General features: G+C 30.2%; 1 protein-coding gene across 1 annotated transcript in view; it reads left to right on the top strand.

Moving 5' to 3' along the window:
• LOC126881473 (CD151 antigen-like) overlaps positions 1-14,699 on the top strand; it is a 76,176-nt gene that overhangs the window by 38,491 nt on the left and 22,986 nt on the right. The window contains exon 5 of the mRNA XM_050645748.1: positions 1,099-1,251. Coding sequence (XP_050501705.1) covers positions 1,099-1,251 — 153 coding nt within the window. The remainder of the gene's footprint in view (positions 1-1,098; positions 1,252-14,699) is intronic.

Here is a 14,699-nt window from a genome sequence, read left to right as displayed (position 1 = left end):
TCTCTCTCTCTCTCTCTCTCTCTCTCTCTCTCTCTATCTATGATCGGGCCATTATATTTTTAAAATTCTTCTAAAAAGCCACATCTCATAATAATATGATCGGTCCATTATATTTTCAAAATTCTTCTAAAAAGCCACATCTCAAAGGCTTATAACTTTCTCATTAAGTTAACATTAACAGTCCAAGCTTCGGCACCATAAAGAAAAATAGACTGGATATAACATTTTACCATCCGATATCGAATGTGCAGATTGAGCGTTTAGTTTTAGTTGCAAATTTCATCTAGGTACATATTTCATCTAAATATCTTTTTTGGTATTTTTTCAATAGTAAGTTTCCCTGTTCATCTGTTATATAGTCAGTTTCCTTATATTTGCATAATTCTGATTCCTTGACCCTTTTATACACGTCAACTGAATCATGTCTTTGTTGTAGTGATTATATATCTCTTTTGTTTTTTAAGTAATTATATTTGGTTTGGCTGGTATATTTTTTATTCTATTTTCTAATCTTATTTTTGTATCATCTGTTTCTTCTTTAGGCTTCTTTGTAGGTTTTCTTTTATTTCTAGGTATTGTTATTCTAATTAATACCTTGGTCTATGCTTTATTAAATAATGATTTGATAATCTTCTTTTTCTGAAATGCCAAACAATTATGTTCGTTCGCTCTAACTTTTCCCATGCGTCACGATTTATTTTCAAACAAATTAAGTCAAAACCTAAAGTGAAACGAACGTCGATGTGTTTATACATTTTGTATAGGTACTGTAAACTACATACTACACACATCGGCGCATGTTTCACTTTAGGTTTTGACTTAATTTGTTTGAAAATAAATCGTGACGCATGGGAAAAGTTACAGCGGACGAACTTATTATTAATGTAATTTTAATTACAATCAGTTGTAACTTAATTCCATATAAACATAGTATTTAATTCAAACATGCCACAAGAAAACAGTTCAGTACCTTTTCTGTTCAAGAATACCATCAAGTTCTGTTTAGCTACCTTATTATAACTATAAAATTTATTTATGTTTCATCATATTTTTCGCCGTTCTAGTATCAACTATTAAGTTAATTAAACTTTGTTTTAGCTACATTGTTGTGGAGCTGTCAATTATATAGATTGGCGACAAAATGAGTGGATCAAAAGTGGATCTGTTTTAAACAGAGTTCCCGATTCCTGCTGTAAGACTGTGTCTGAACACTGTGGATACAGGGATCATCCTTCGAATATTCATGAAGAGGTAAACATCTTAAATATTACACCACAGAAAATTTGTTACAAGTTAACAACACTTGAGAGAAATATTAATAATAATTAAAACATATCAGTTAAACCGATTAACAATTTTAGCAAAATAAATAAAAACAGAAATGAAAATAGTTGATTAACGCATTAGGGTCCCATACACGAGCGAATAATCCCTACCTACATATCGGATACGTACAGATTTGATACGACAGATATGGTTCGGACGAACCAAATCTTTGAGAGCCCACTATAGACAAGGCGAAAACGGCGGGTTCGTTGGAAAAAATATTCCCATGAGATTTTTTTTGCAGAATCACATTCGTGAGACATCCTAGAATAAGGTTCAAGAAGTCGCTCACGCGATAAGTGGTCCAAAATTTTTTTAAACAATTTTTTTTAATCAAATTGCAAAAATCATCGTGTTTGGCCTGGACAATTTTTTTTAGGTTTCTTGGATCATTCTGGACAAAAAAGTTTCTTATAATTTTTCTCTAAAGGTGTTCGTTTTCGAGTTATAAGCAATCTAAAATTTGAAAAACGCGAAAATCGCCATTTTTATGACTTCTCGGTTAAAAATTATAGACATGGATCCCGCGTAAGAAAAAAAAAGTTGATTAATATGTAGCAAGCTGAAAATTAGTTAATAGCTTAACGGTGTCTAGTCGGACAAACTTTGATGCACGCGATCACTGGAACAGGGGAAGTTTTAATTGTGGAGCATGATAAACGTGTCGTCCTGACAAGTTTATGATTGGGAAAGATAGCAAGTTGTTTTTAAGTTTATTCGATAGCCAGCGTTATAAATACACACAACGGCAAAATTAGCCGAACACCTTAAAAATGCGACATGTTTGATGTCTCGAATTTCCTAAACCTGTTGTCGGATTTGAGTGATTATTTTAGTATGTTATACCCTTATTATTTAAGAATATCGGTGTAATAATATTGTTGCTAGACAGGTAAATGTCATTTTATACCGGGTGTAAAAATCATACTGCGTTTTTTTCTTAAAGTTCGGAACACCCTGTGGAATATTCTAGCATATATAAAATATTGAAATTGAAACTAAATTATAGCCTTAGGCTTTCTTAACATTTTATTTTTTGATTCATTTGATTCAGTTGGAAAATAAAAAAGTTAATGGCTTTAACAACTAGCTATGTTTTTCATCAATAAATTCTCATAGTAGGGGAGGAAAGTATGCTAAATTTGCAGTTACTCGAGCGTTATGGGGACCTATTGGATTGTGAAGAGTGGGTGCTAAAACCAAAAAAAGTTAAGATAAGTTTTCCATAAAGTGTGGGACTCTCCATTTTTTAATTTAATTTTCCATTTCCACGAATCGTTTTTTTCGATTATAGCGCCATCTATCCATAACTGGAAAAAATGTTGAGAGTAAAAGTTGCTTATTTTTAGGTAAAGAATCCCAATCTGCAATAAAAATTGGGGGCTCCTACTTAAGATTTTAAAGTAACCCCCCACCCCACCTCCGTGGGGGGTCGTGTTTGATGCCATTCGAAAGATTTTTGAAAAATATTGAATACGTGTATTTTGCAGTTTTACGATCTGATGTTCATTTCGCGAAATATCGTATTTAAAATTTTTATTTTACCCCCCGCCCCTCTCCGTGGGGTGACGTGTTTAGTATTATTCGATAGATTTTTGAAAAATATTGCACACGTATTTTTTAGTTTTTCAATCTAACGTTTATTTCGCGAAATATTCGCTTTTTTTGTGAAACTTTGTGACTCACCCATTTTCTTACGCCCCGCTCAAATCGTTAGATTTTTGAAATATATGCTTCTTTTCATGAGCATTTTTCAGTGCGTCACAAATGATAGAAAAAAGGTAAGTCCATGATAATATACATTTTAGTGACATGACATTTTAGTTAAATCTGACAATTGTCACATTTTATTTGCAATTTGGCATAAAATCAAATCAATTGTGTTGATTGTATTTATAAAATGGTATTTTCTCTGCTTTCTATAGTCTTATAAATTGTACAGATTATATTCGTAGATATATTATATAATTGGTAAATAATTTTTTTTCGATTATAGCGCCATCTATTGACAACTAGAATAACTGTTATAAATGTCACCGACGAAATGTAATCACCTACGTGCGTTTTTTCCTGTCACATGCAATTTAATGCGTTAGAAAGAAATCGAAAAACTGTGACGCACTGAAAGATCCTCATGAGAAAAAGCATAAACTATTTTGCATGTACGTAACTTACCTTATCTTAATCTGACGATTTCGAGTTTTTCTAAGAATAGATTTTTTTTTCGGTCCCCCTTAATAAATTCCCCGGTGTTAAGAACCAATATATGGTATAGGTACATTTACAGGGTACAAGGTTTCTCCCCATGTGATAATCTGACGCGCTCGAGTAACTGCGAAAATCCTAGCTTGGGCTTCCCTACCATCATTATCTGCTTAGTTTAATAAACAAGCGTAAAGTAATTCAATAGATGTATTAAATAAATAAATTACTAAGCGATATAAGCGATGTCACATAGACGACCTCCCGTGGATTTCAGCTGAACTAGCTTCGAGGGGAGTTTTAATGTCAAACGCTGAGCGCACATGCATTTGAATCAAGTATATGATATTCAGTATTTATTTTTGCATGTTTTTTTACAAATTTTATATACAACATCGATGAAAAATGAACATCAGATCAAAAAACTGCAAAATACACGTATTCAATATTTTTGACAATTCTATCGAATGGCACCAAACACGAGCCCCTACGGAGGTGGGGGTGGGGGATATAATTTAAAATCTTAAATAGGAGTCCCAATTTTTATTGCAGATTTGGATTCTTTACGTGAAAATAAACTTTTATTCGACACATTTTTTCGAATTATGGATAGATCGCGCTATAATCGAAAAAAAAAACGATTGTTTCAAATGAAAAATTAAATTAAATAATTACACTTTTATAAAAAAGAACTTTTTTATAGAAAACCTTTTTATTATTTATAGGAGAGAATATAAAATAATTTAGCGATATAAAATGTTTAAAATTCCAAAAATACACTGTAATAAAAAAGTACTTTTTATAATATCACGGTTTTGTTATTGTATATTATATGACACAGCATGTTTGGAAGGAATAATTAACTTAAACAATATGAATTTTTAGTAGGTGTATTTTGTTATTTATAATTATGATTCCAAAAATTACACTAGTATAAAATAGTACTTTTTATAATACCACGGTTGTTTAAAATAGTATATATAATTTTAAGTATATAAACTTCTAATTATTTATTAAAACAATTAAAAAAGATACGCAACAGCCCGGTTCCAACTCGGGACCTCTCGATCTGCAGTCTAATGCCACTGAGCCACCATCAAGTTTTATGTAGCAGATATCGATTTATTAACGTACTTTAAAATATCATTGCATTAGTCACATTTTTAAAATAGTTTGAAATTTAAAAAAATCGATTTATCCATACAGTGCGATTAGTTAGTGGGGTAAAGCTCTGTAGATTTGTTATAGTAATAGATAGTAATAAAAGTTAATAACAAAAATTGTAACTTTGATTATACGCTCTGAGCTTCGCTGGTGGCGCTCCTAGCGGATTACTAATTCAACTTTCACCGGTAATTTTTAAATTTATTATTTAATTGTTATAGCTTAACATTTACAACGCAAAAAAGTAATTAAATTGTAATCGATTTTTTAAGATTTTGCTAATCATTTTGACGTTCTATTAATAAAATATAAATTTCTTACTTCAGGTACTTTCACAATTATCGTGTAGATGGCGCTAAGATTTTTAGATTAAATTATAATTACATATTACGGAACGTTAAAAAAACTTAAATTCAGTATTTAAAACGTAAGTATATTTAAGGTAAAAATATATACCACAGCTTTGACCAACTAATATTTTTTATAATTAATGTTTTTAATTTTAATTTTAAATTAATCACTTTGACATTTATGTCAAATTTCCGGTAAACGTTTACAGACTTGCCACTATTGGCGCTCGCGAATTTGTAAATATCCCCTCTACGTACGAGCTCACAGCGTATAGATTGATAATCAGTAATCGTAAATTGTTAGTTTTAGACAATTCAGTGATGGCTTACTTAAAATTTGGAAAGATTTAGACCCGTATTTATTCATAATTTTGCTCTGAAAAATGAAAATATCTCGAAAACTAATAAATTTACACATAGGCAATGTTAGGTATATAAAAATTAAAGTATGGTAATGGTACTTTTCGATGATATAAAATACAGGTTGTTCTATTTAAAATTACTGAGAAAATAATTTACTTGCACTTTGACTCACCCTGTATTCAATATAAAGAAAATAAAAAGTAAAATAATATGACTTCAATAAACCATTGCCCTTGTGCTTATTTTTATTTATACAGGGAGTTGAACTTATTACGATTTTCATATATAAAATTGGTTATAACTTTGTAAATACCCTGTATAACATACCAAACCTTTATATTTTTATAATGGAAAAGTTATGAAGAGTTCGAATATACAATAAAATACAGGGTGTACTATTTAAAAAAAAAACATAAGTTTGGTCCGCCACTATGTTATCGACGACCCTGTAACATTCTAACTAATTTTTTAATGTGCAGCTCAAACTTCGCTACAATTTTTGATATTAAGTTTTATCGCTATACATTACTATAACGGATCTACGGAGCTTTACCCCACTAATTAATCACCCTGTATAATAGCAGTTAAATATTGCATTGTTAGCTAGTTCTGAGCTTTTCTGAAAATTTCAGGTGCCTAGGTAGCCTAGAACTATTTTTAAAATGGATTACAAAATTTGCGAAGTCCGTGACACCAACCAAGCCAAGTATATAAAAAGGTTTTAATAATATTCAATAGTTTTCACAAATAAAATATGAATTTAATATGACATATAAAGTAACGCCATCCATTAAAAGTAAACATCAACCGAGTAAACTAGTAGCGTCATCTTTTGTATAAAGCCGCGGCGAAATAACAAGAACCAACACTGCATTATTTTATTAACGCAGCCGGCTGCGGTTTCTGTCGTTGTAATATGGTCTTTCAACCAATTATGAGATATATCAGATTTTTATCAACATCCTAAGTGCTCTTAACTTTGTTGCAAACACACGCTAAACAAAGTTACTCGAAATAATATATACTTAGTGTAGTTTAAACTCCGAGGTCCAGATTATAATTCCAAACATTACACTAGTATAAAAAAAGTACTTTTTATAATACCACGGTTATTTAAAATGGCATATATAATAATTAACTTATAAAGTATGAATTTTAAGTATATTAACTTTTAATTATGTATTAAAAAAATTAAAAAAAGGTAAGCGAGAGGTAGGATTTGAACTCAGGACCAGTATATCTCCGGCCTAACGTTCTAGCACTGAGCTATCAGGACTCGATGTATTTATGTTACGTTAAAATGGAATTTAAATGTCATAGCATTAGTCACATTTTTAAAATAGTTTGGAATTTAAAAAAAAATCATTTATCCATACAATAGTAGGTAATGGTTTTTCAACCAATTGTGGGATATATTATTGTAGATTTTTATTAACATCCTAAGTGCTCTTAACTTTATTACAAACACACGCTAAACACAATTTAACTACCTACTCGAAATAACATAGTGTAGTTGTTTACCTCCGAGTTCAAGATTATTTTCCAAAAATTACACTAGTATGAAAAAAGTACTTTTTATAATACCACGGTTGTTTACAATGGCATAATATAATAATTAACTTATAAAATATGAATTTTAAGTATATTAAGTTTTAATTATGTATGAAAAAAATGAAATATATATGAAAAAAATAAAAAAAAAAAAAAGGTAAGCGAGAGGTAGGATTTGAACTCAGGACCAGTAGATCTCCGGCCTAACGTTCTAGCACTGAGCTATCGGCCCTAGACGTTTTGACTTACGTTAAAATGGAATTCAAATGTCATAGTTAATATAAAATGTCATAAAAATTACATTTTTAAAACAGTTTCAAATTTAAAAAAGAATCCATTTATCCATACAATAGCAGTTAAATATTGCATTGTTAGTCAGCTCTTAGCTATCCTGAAAATTTCAAGTACCTAGTTAGTCTAGAACTATTGTTAAAACGGATTACAAAATTTGCGGAGTCCGTGACACCAACCAAGCCAAGTATATAAAAAGGTTTTAAAAATGAAAAGTCCCCCACAATATGGAAAACTTAACTTAACCTTTTTCTGGTTTTAGCACATACTCTTCACAATCCAATAGGCCCCCATAACGCTCGAGTAACTGCAAATTTAGCATACTCTCCGCCCGTACTATGAGAATTTATTGATGAAAAACATGGATAGTTGTTAACGCACATAACTTTTTTATTATCCCACATAATTAAATGAATCGAAAAGGAAACTATTAAATAAGCCTAACTCTACAATCGAGTTTTAATTTTAATATTTTACACATGCGAGAATATTTCACAGGGTGTTCCAAACTTTAAGAAAAAAACACAGTATGATTGCTACACCCGGTATAAAATGATATTCACCTGTCTAGCAACAATATTATCACAACGATATTCTTAAATAATGAGGCTATAACATACTAAAAGAATCGCTCAAATCGGACCACTGGTTTAGAAAATTCGAGACATCAAACATGTCCCATTTTTAAGGTGTTCGGCTTATTTTGCCGGTGTGTGTATATGAAAAAATGTTTGTCCGACAAAAATGTTGGGCAGTTTAACGAGTCCGACATGTAGAACATGTCACATCACAGGAATTATGTTGGTGACAAATAGCAGTCTGATTTTTGCATGAGAGTTTAATGAAAGGTTAAAAAATCAATTGGAAGTTCTGTCTGACAAAATGAATGAGAAGTTTTCGTAGTATAACATTCTAAACATGTAAGATATACACAAAAATGCTGGTGATAAATAGCTTTCCGCCTAAAACGAAATTTAATTAAGTAAATTATTAGAAATTTTAGAAATTGCAATAACGGGTGATTATTCTATGCCAAAAGTATCTACAATCAATTACAATCGATATCTTTCGATTTATCTCAACATCATTTAGGTACCTCACTGTAATACATTCTAACTATTTAGTAGATTAGGCAAAGTATGGGCCGCTGTGCATCGAGGTGTAACGCCAATATTATGGATTGAGTGGTCTACCCATCTGTGTCTGTCACGTGCGCGGAATCGCTTGGTTAAAAGAGATAGATAGACCACCGATCGACTTTTTGCTCTGTATTTCCTGTCTACCCTTTACCCTTAATAATATGTCTATTATGAATACATTGCCATTTAAGTTATAGTCCAAGCTATTCGCGGTGTGCAAGTACTTGGAAGGGAAACGAGAAACGACCATGCGCGAGTCGCGGAGAAATATTGCAACTATCTTAAATAATTCATATTGTCAATTGAAATTGTCAAATTGACGTATATTTCATACCTTCTGTCATTGAAGCAGAAAAATTATATATTGCTCCACAATATTGATATGATATGCAATTATTATATAAAGGTAAATTTAGTTAATTGTATTTTGCTTGCAGTACTGCATTTTAATAACTAATTTTATTTACTACATACAATTGTTTACGTTTGCATAACATAACCTGCATCTTATTTTTTCGTCTTATTATTTTTTTGGACTATGGCCTTGACAATTATCCAGCAACCAGGACTAATATAATTGGCCAATATAATTAAAAGTGCGAATAAAAGTACAGAGCGTAGAAATAGAGGTCGCTTTGCCGAACTTGCACGGTCCCAATAGAGTCTAAAAACTGTCATTTTTGACAATAATTCATAATAAATTGCAATCGTAACTTCAAATTTAAACATAATCGATTTATTTTGGCAGCAAATAATTTCTAGCCATGTGATATATTACATTATACATATATTTCATTTGTAGAAATTTGAGCAAAATTACGATATCGAGGGGTTCGAGCGAAAACCCGATAAATGCCAAAATTATGAAATCCGGTATTTTTATTTCTGCGGTATTAAAAACACGTCTCCTACCACAGATAAATGTTATTATTTGATATTAACATTTTTGAGCACAATAACTAATAAAAATCAAACATGGTAAAAACCGGTAACTGGTATTTTTAAATATCAGCAAACCGATATATAACTTTACTAATAAAAATACTTTGTTGTAAACATATTTTTATAATATGATATTCCGGTAAAATAATTTATTTTCTTTTTCCTGTGTAAAGTTACTAATTTTATTAGAAATATTTCTGAGTTAAAAACTGATAATTAATTTTATCGGAGACAAAGATTACAAAGTTGTCAATTTTGAAAAACTATATTCATGCGAAAACCCAATAAATACTTTTAGACTATGATAGTTTATTAAATTTCAGTACACTTTTTTCCTGCGAAAACCCAATAAAACATGGCGTAAATTGGAAATTTATTATTAAGAACAAAAAGACGGTTAGAATGGGGCCCATATTTATAACGAAAAACAAAATCAGAGCTTCCAAGGTACCACAGCAAATCAATAGTAGTAAATTTAAATTTAATTGTACTAAAAAGTTGTCTGAAGACTATAGACACAAACTCTGTAGAAATTACTGGAGTCTAGTAGTAGTATACTCTAGAAAATGTTTTATTTTGTACAATATAACTGTTAATATGAGAAGATATTGGTTTGAATTAAAAAAAACTACTCTGCGCCATAAAAGAAAAAATAAAATCAAATTTATTGGGTATCAAATTTAAAAACCGGTAATAAGATCGTAGATCGAATTCCAGACTTAGTGATGGGAGAACAATTGGAAGAAGAAGACATTTACCTTTTTATTTTCTAAAAAGAATGTAGATTCATTTTTTTTTGTTGGAGTAATATACAGTTAAATCTTATTTTATAATTAAAAAAATTAAAAATAAAAACCAATAAAACCAAATGTTATACTTATTCAACGAGGTAAAACCCGATAAATATCACGTTTTATTATTTTTTGTAAATACGTTTTTATAAATTAAACTTACAATAAATTATTCTAACTAAACATTAAATTCTCTACCATTTGGCTATAACAAATGTTTGATTTAACTTCCTATGATGATTTGAAATCTTCTTCAAACTTCCTAAAATCTTTAATCGCGATTATCTCGAAACAATGTTTTTGTTAGTTATCGGGTTTTCGCTCGAACCCCTCGATATATAATTTTAATAAAGATAATTTAGTCGTACTAAGCTCGCGACCAACCACAGACGTATGGATATCGTTACGAATTTGGTTCGCCGCAAATCAGATTCGACGGATAATTCGCTCCTTTATGCCCTATCAGTACTGTCGGGACAGTATTATTATGTTCCCCGTACTAAAAGTATATACGGTATGCGGCAATATAAACAGTACTGAAATGCGTATGCGTCAAATTTGTATGTGCCATACGCCGAAACGTACTGAGTGGTTTCCGAAAGTCATTATAACATAAATGTGAATGTCGTGTTAATTTTAGATGCCTCAGGATAGCTCTCAGTATTGCAGAAAAAAATTTTACCGCGAAGTAGGTACCTACTACTATTTTCGGTCATACCGAAAAGGTCGTGTAAACGATCCAAGCTTAAAATCAGTTGCGGACGCATTTAGGCTTAAAAGCAGCTTTACATCAAGTAGGCTATTGATTATATTCAAAATAAGATAGCTAAAAGGAACTACAACGTTAACGGGGTTTTATTATTTCATATGGTCAATGGACATCTATATATGAAAAAACCGCGGAGTGCTACCATTTAAAGGGGTGCGTTTTTGAGAAATGGGTGAATTAGTCCCTGGGCACAGGTTACATTAGGGTGAGGTCTATGCACTTTTGGTACAAACATATCTAGATAAAAATTGTTCCTGGTTAAATTTCCTATCTAAATATCACTTTTTTAAGTCAATGATACTTTCTATTTACAAAAATATATTCAAAAGAAAAAGCACAAAGAAACCCAAAAGAAAGAAATTTTGTTTTTTGTCACATAACTTTTGTCCACGAGGATAAAGGTATATATATTGCTTTACAGAAAAAAACCTACATATTTCTTCTTTAAAATGTTGTTTACTAGAGGTAATTAGGATTTAAAGTTTTCGAAATATGATTTTTCAAAGTTCGCCACTCACAGCAATTTTGGGCAATTTTCCTTGTTATTTCGCAAATATTGTTCTGTAACTTTTTTCTACGTAACTTTAGGTATATGCAATGGTACACATAATAGGAATAAAAATCAATTATCTTTAAAATAGTCTACTGTATAACGTTGTACGACTTTTTTAAAAGAGATTATGGTTTTTCAAGGTTTTATACTTTTCGATTTTTTATAATATAATATAAAAATAAAATAATATTATTATATAATATTATATTATATAATATATAGTATATATAATATAATATTATAATATTATATTATATATTATATAATACGTAATATAAAAAAAATATTATTTTTTACATTTTTTACGATTATTTTTGACATTTCTCATTATAACTTTTTTTCTTCTGCATTTAGGTATATATTATATTTTATAATAAAAAAAGCTTATTTTGTTTACTTTAAAATGGTGTATTACAAAAAATTCTAGGATTATTTTTGAATAAGATACTATTTTTCAAAATGTAATAAGTACTTGCAACGATTTTTGATTTTCGGATTATTTTTTAAATTTCTCATTATAACTTTTTTTCTTGTACCGGGTGTCCCAATAAGAATGACTCTCGGCCATATCTCAGGAACCGTTTATAGTAGAGCTTTGAAATAAAAAATTTTATAACAAAAGTTGCCTCAGGAAAAGCCTGGAAATTATTTTCATAATTGTGGGTCCACCGCTAGAGGGCGTAATTGAATATCAAAAATAAAAAAATCTAAATTTTACAAAATTTTCCTAATGAAGGGGCACTGGAAATCTGATCATTGTATTCTTCATCAAATTCTGCGCATATTTGATTTAACAAGTCTAACTTTACCTTTGCAAATAAGAGGTGGGGGTGAGTGGGAACCTTGTTATGAAAAAATGGCTGTAAGTTCGGTTCTGCTAAATCAAATTTTGAAAACTGGGTCTTGTTGAAGACAGATCTTTTTCTTCAATGTAAGCGTGATAATTTTGAACCATTCTAATAAGTAATAAGCCAGATGGGAGGCGTTATTTAATTTTTTCAGAAATCTAGTTTTCTTTGGAAAATATTAAATACAAGTATGCATTTTTAATCATACTTTATAAAATTAGATTAAATTAGCAATAGAATAGCGAAAACCGCATGTCGATACCTTTTTTATATCTCAAGATATCTTGAGAAACGTGTAAATTTTATACATAACTGTTACTATCACCGGTAAACTAAGTTAATGAAAAGTAGTGTGCTGTGGAAAAAAACAAAATAACATTTTCCAGATGTCAACGTATAAAAATATAATTAATTAAAACAACAATATAAAGAGAAACCATACTATTAAAATTAAATATAACACAGAACAAAAAGAACTACTTAGTGACGACCTAAATATTCAAATTGTTGCCCATCATACACTACTCTAGAATACATTATCCAGAGAATACTAAACGCCATTCAAAGAATATCGAGAGCAGAAATTGAGACTGCTATTCAATCTACTCTTGAAAGAGTAAATGTTTGATGGGCAAAAATTTGAACGTTTATGTCATCACTAAATAGTTGTTTTTATTTCTTTGTAATAGGGCTTTTCAACGCTTCTCATTTGTTTCGAGCCTCTGTCATATGCCGTATAATCCGTGTATAATATTAATATACGAGATATGAACGAGGCTCGAAACAAATGAGAAGCGTTGAAAAGACCTAATATACGTTGACAGCTGGAAAATGTTTCTTTGTTGTTTCCATAGCACACTACTTTTAATGAATTTCGTTTACCGGTGACAGTAACAGTTGTGTTTTTAAATTTACACGTTTTGTAAGATATCTCGAGATAGAAAAAAGGTATTAACATGCGGTTTTCGCTATTCTGTTGCTAATTTTGTCTAATTTTGTAATATGGTATTAAAAATGCATGTTTGTATTTAATATTTTCCAAGGAACACTAGATTTCTGAAAAAAATTAAATAACGCCTTCTAGCTGGCATATTACTCAGTAAGTTGGTTCGAAATCATAACTTTTACATTGACGAAAAAGATCTGTCTTCAACAAGACCAAGTTTGCAAAATTTGATTAAGCAGAACCGGACTCACAGCCAGTTTTTCATAACAAGGTTCCCACTCACCCCACCTCTTATTTCCAAAGGTAGACCTAAACTTGTCAAATCAAATATGCGTAGAATTTTATGAACAAGACGACGATCGGATTTCCAGTGCCCCTTCATTAAGAAAATTTTGAAAAAATTTGGATTTTTTAATTTTTGATATTCAATTACGCCCTCTAGCGGTGGACCCACAATTATGAAAATAATTTCCAGGCTTTTCCTGAGGCAACTTTTGTTATAAAATTTTTTATTTCAAAGCTCTACTATAAACAGTTCCTGAGATATGGCCGAGAGCCATTCTTATTGGGACACCCGGTACATACATATACTATATATTGCTCAATAAAGAGGGCTTACTTTCTGTTCTTTAAAATGGTGTATCATCTATTTTTAAATAATGGAAACCGAGTGATTCTTTGATATTTTTTTACCTGTATTATTTAAAATTATTTCTTTTACAAAAATTACATAAACATTAGTCTTAGAAAACATCACTTAGGTTAAAATTATTTAAACGTTGACATTTAAAATTTTTTCAAAATTAAAGCCCATCTCTTCGTTAGCATTAGCTTCAATATCTTCCTCTGATACCTCAGTTATCTTAGAGTTCCCAATTAAAACCCATGCACATGTACCCTTTGCAGAATATTGTACAACTAATTCCTATCTTCCTACAACCGCAGTTTTTTGTACATCCTTTGGTACATTTACATGCTATTTTTTCAAGCAAAACTATTTTTGTGGTGCAGGAGCTTTGACAGTAAATATTGGAATTAATCAATATATTGAAGTTTGCCCGGCCGAGTCAAGTGGATCCAAAGTATTACCTATAAAAAATAAGATTCAATCATAACACACAATCACATAAAAAAGCTATAATGAGAAATTTAAGAAATAATCCTAAAATCAAAAATCGTAAATTTAAAAAATAATCGTAAAAAATATAAAAACTCGTTAAAAGTATCAAATCTTGAAAAAGATAACTTCTTTAAAAGAAGTCATACAACATTATACAGTAGAACATTTTAAAGGTTATTGATTTCTATTCCTCTTACATGTACCATTGCATATGCCTAAAGTTACGTAGAAAAAATTACAGAACAATATTTGCGAAATAACAAGGAAAATTGCCCAAAATTGCTGTGAGTGGCGAACTTTGAAAAATCATATTTCGAAAACTATAAATCCTAATGACCTCTACC

The sequence above is a fragment of the Diabrotica virgifera genome, chromosome 3, assembly GCF_917563875.1.
Source record: "Diabrotica virgifera virgifera chromosome 3, PGI_DIABVI_V3a".
In the NCBI taxonomy this organism is placed as follows: Eukaryota; Metazoa; Arthropoda; class Insecta; order Coleoptera; family Chrysomelidae; genus Diabrotica; species Diabrotica virgifera.
Note: the sequence above shows the minus strand (reverse complement) of the source record. Positions and strands in the feature narration are given on the sequence as shown.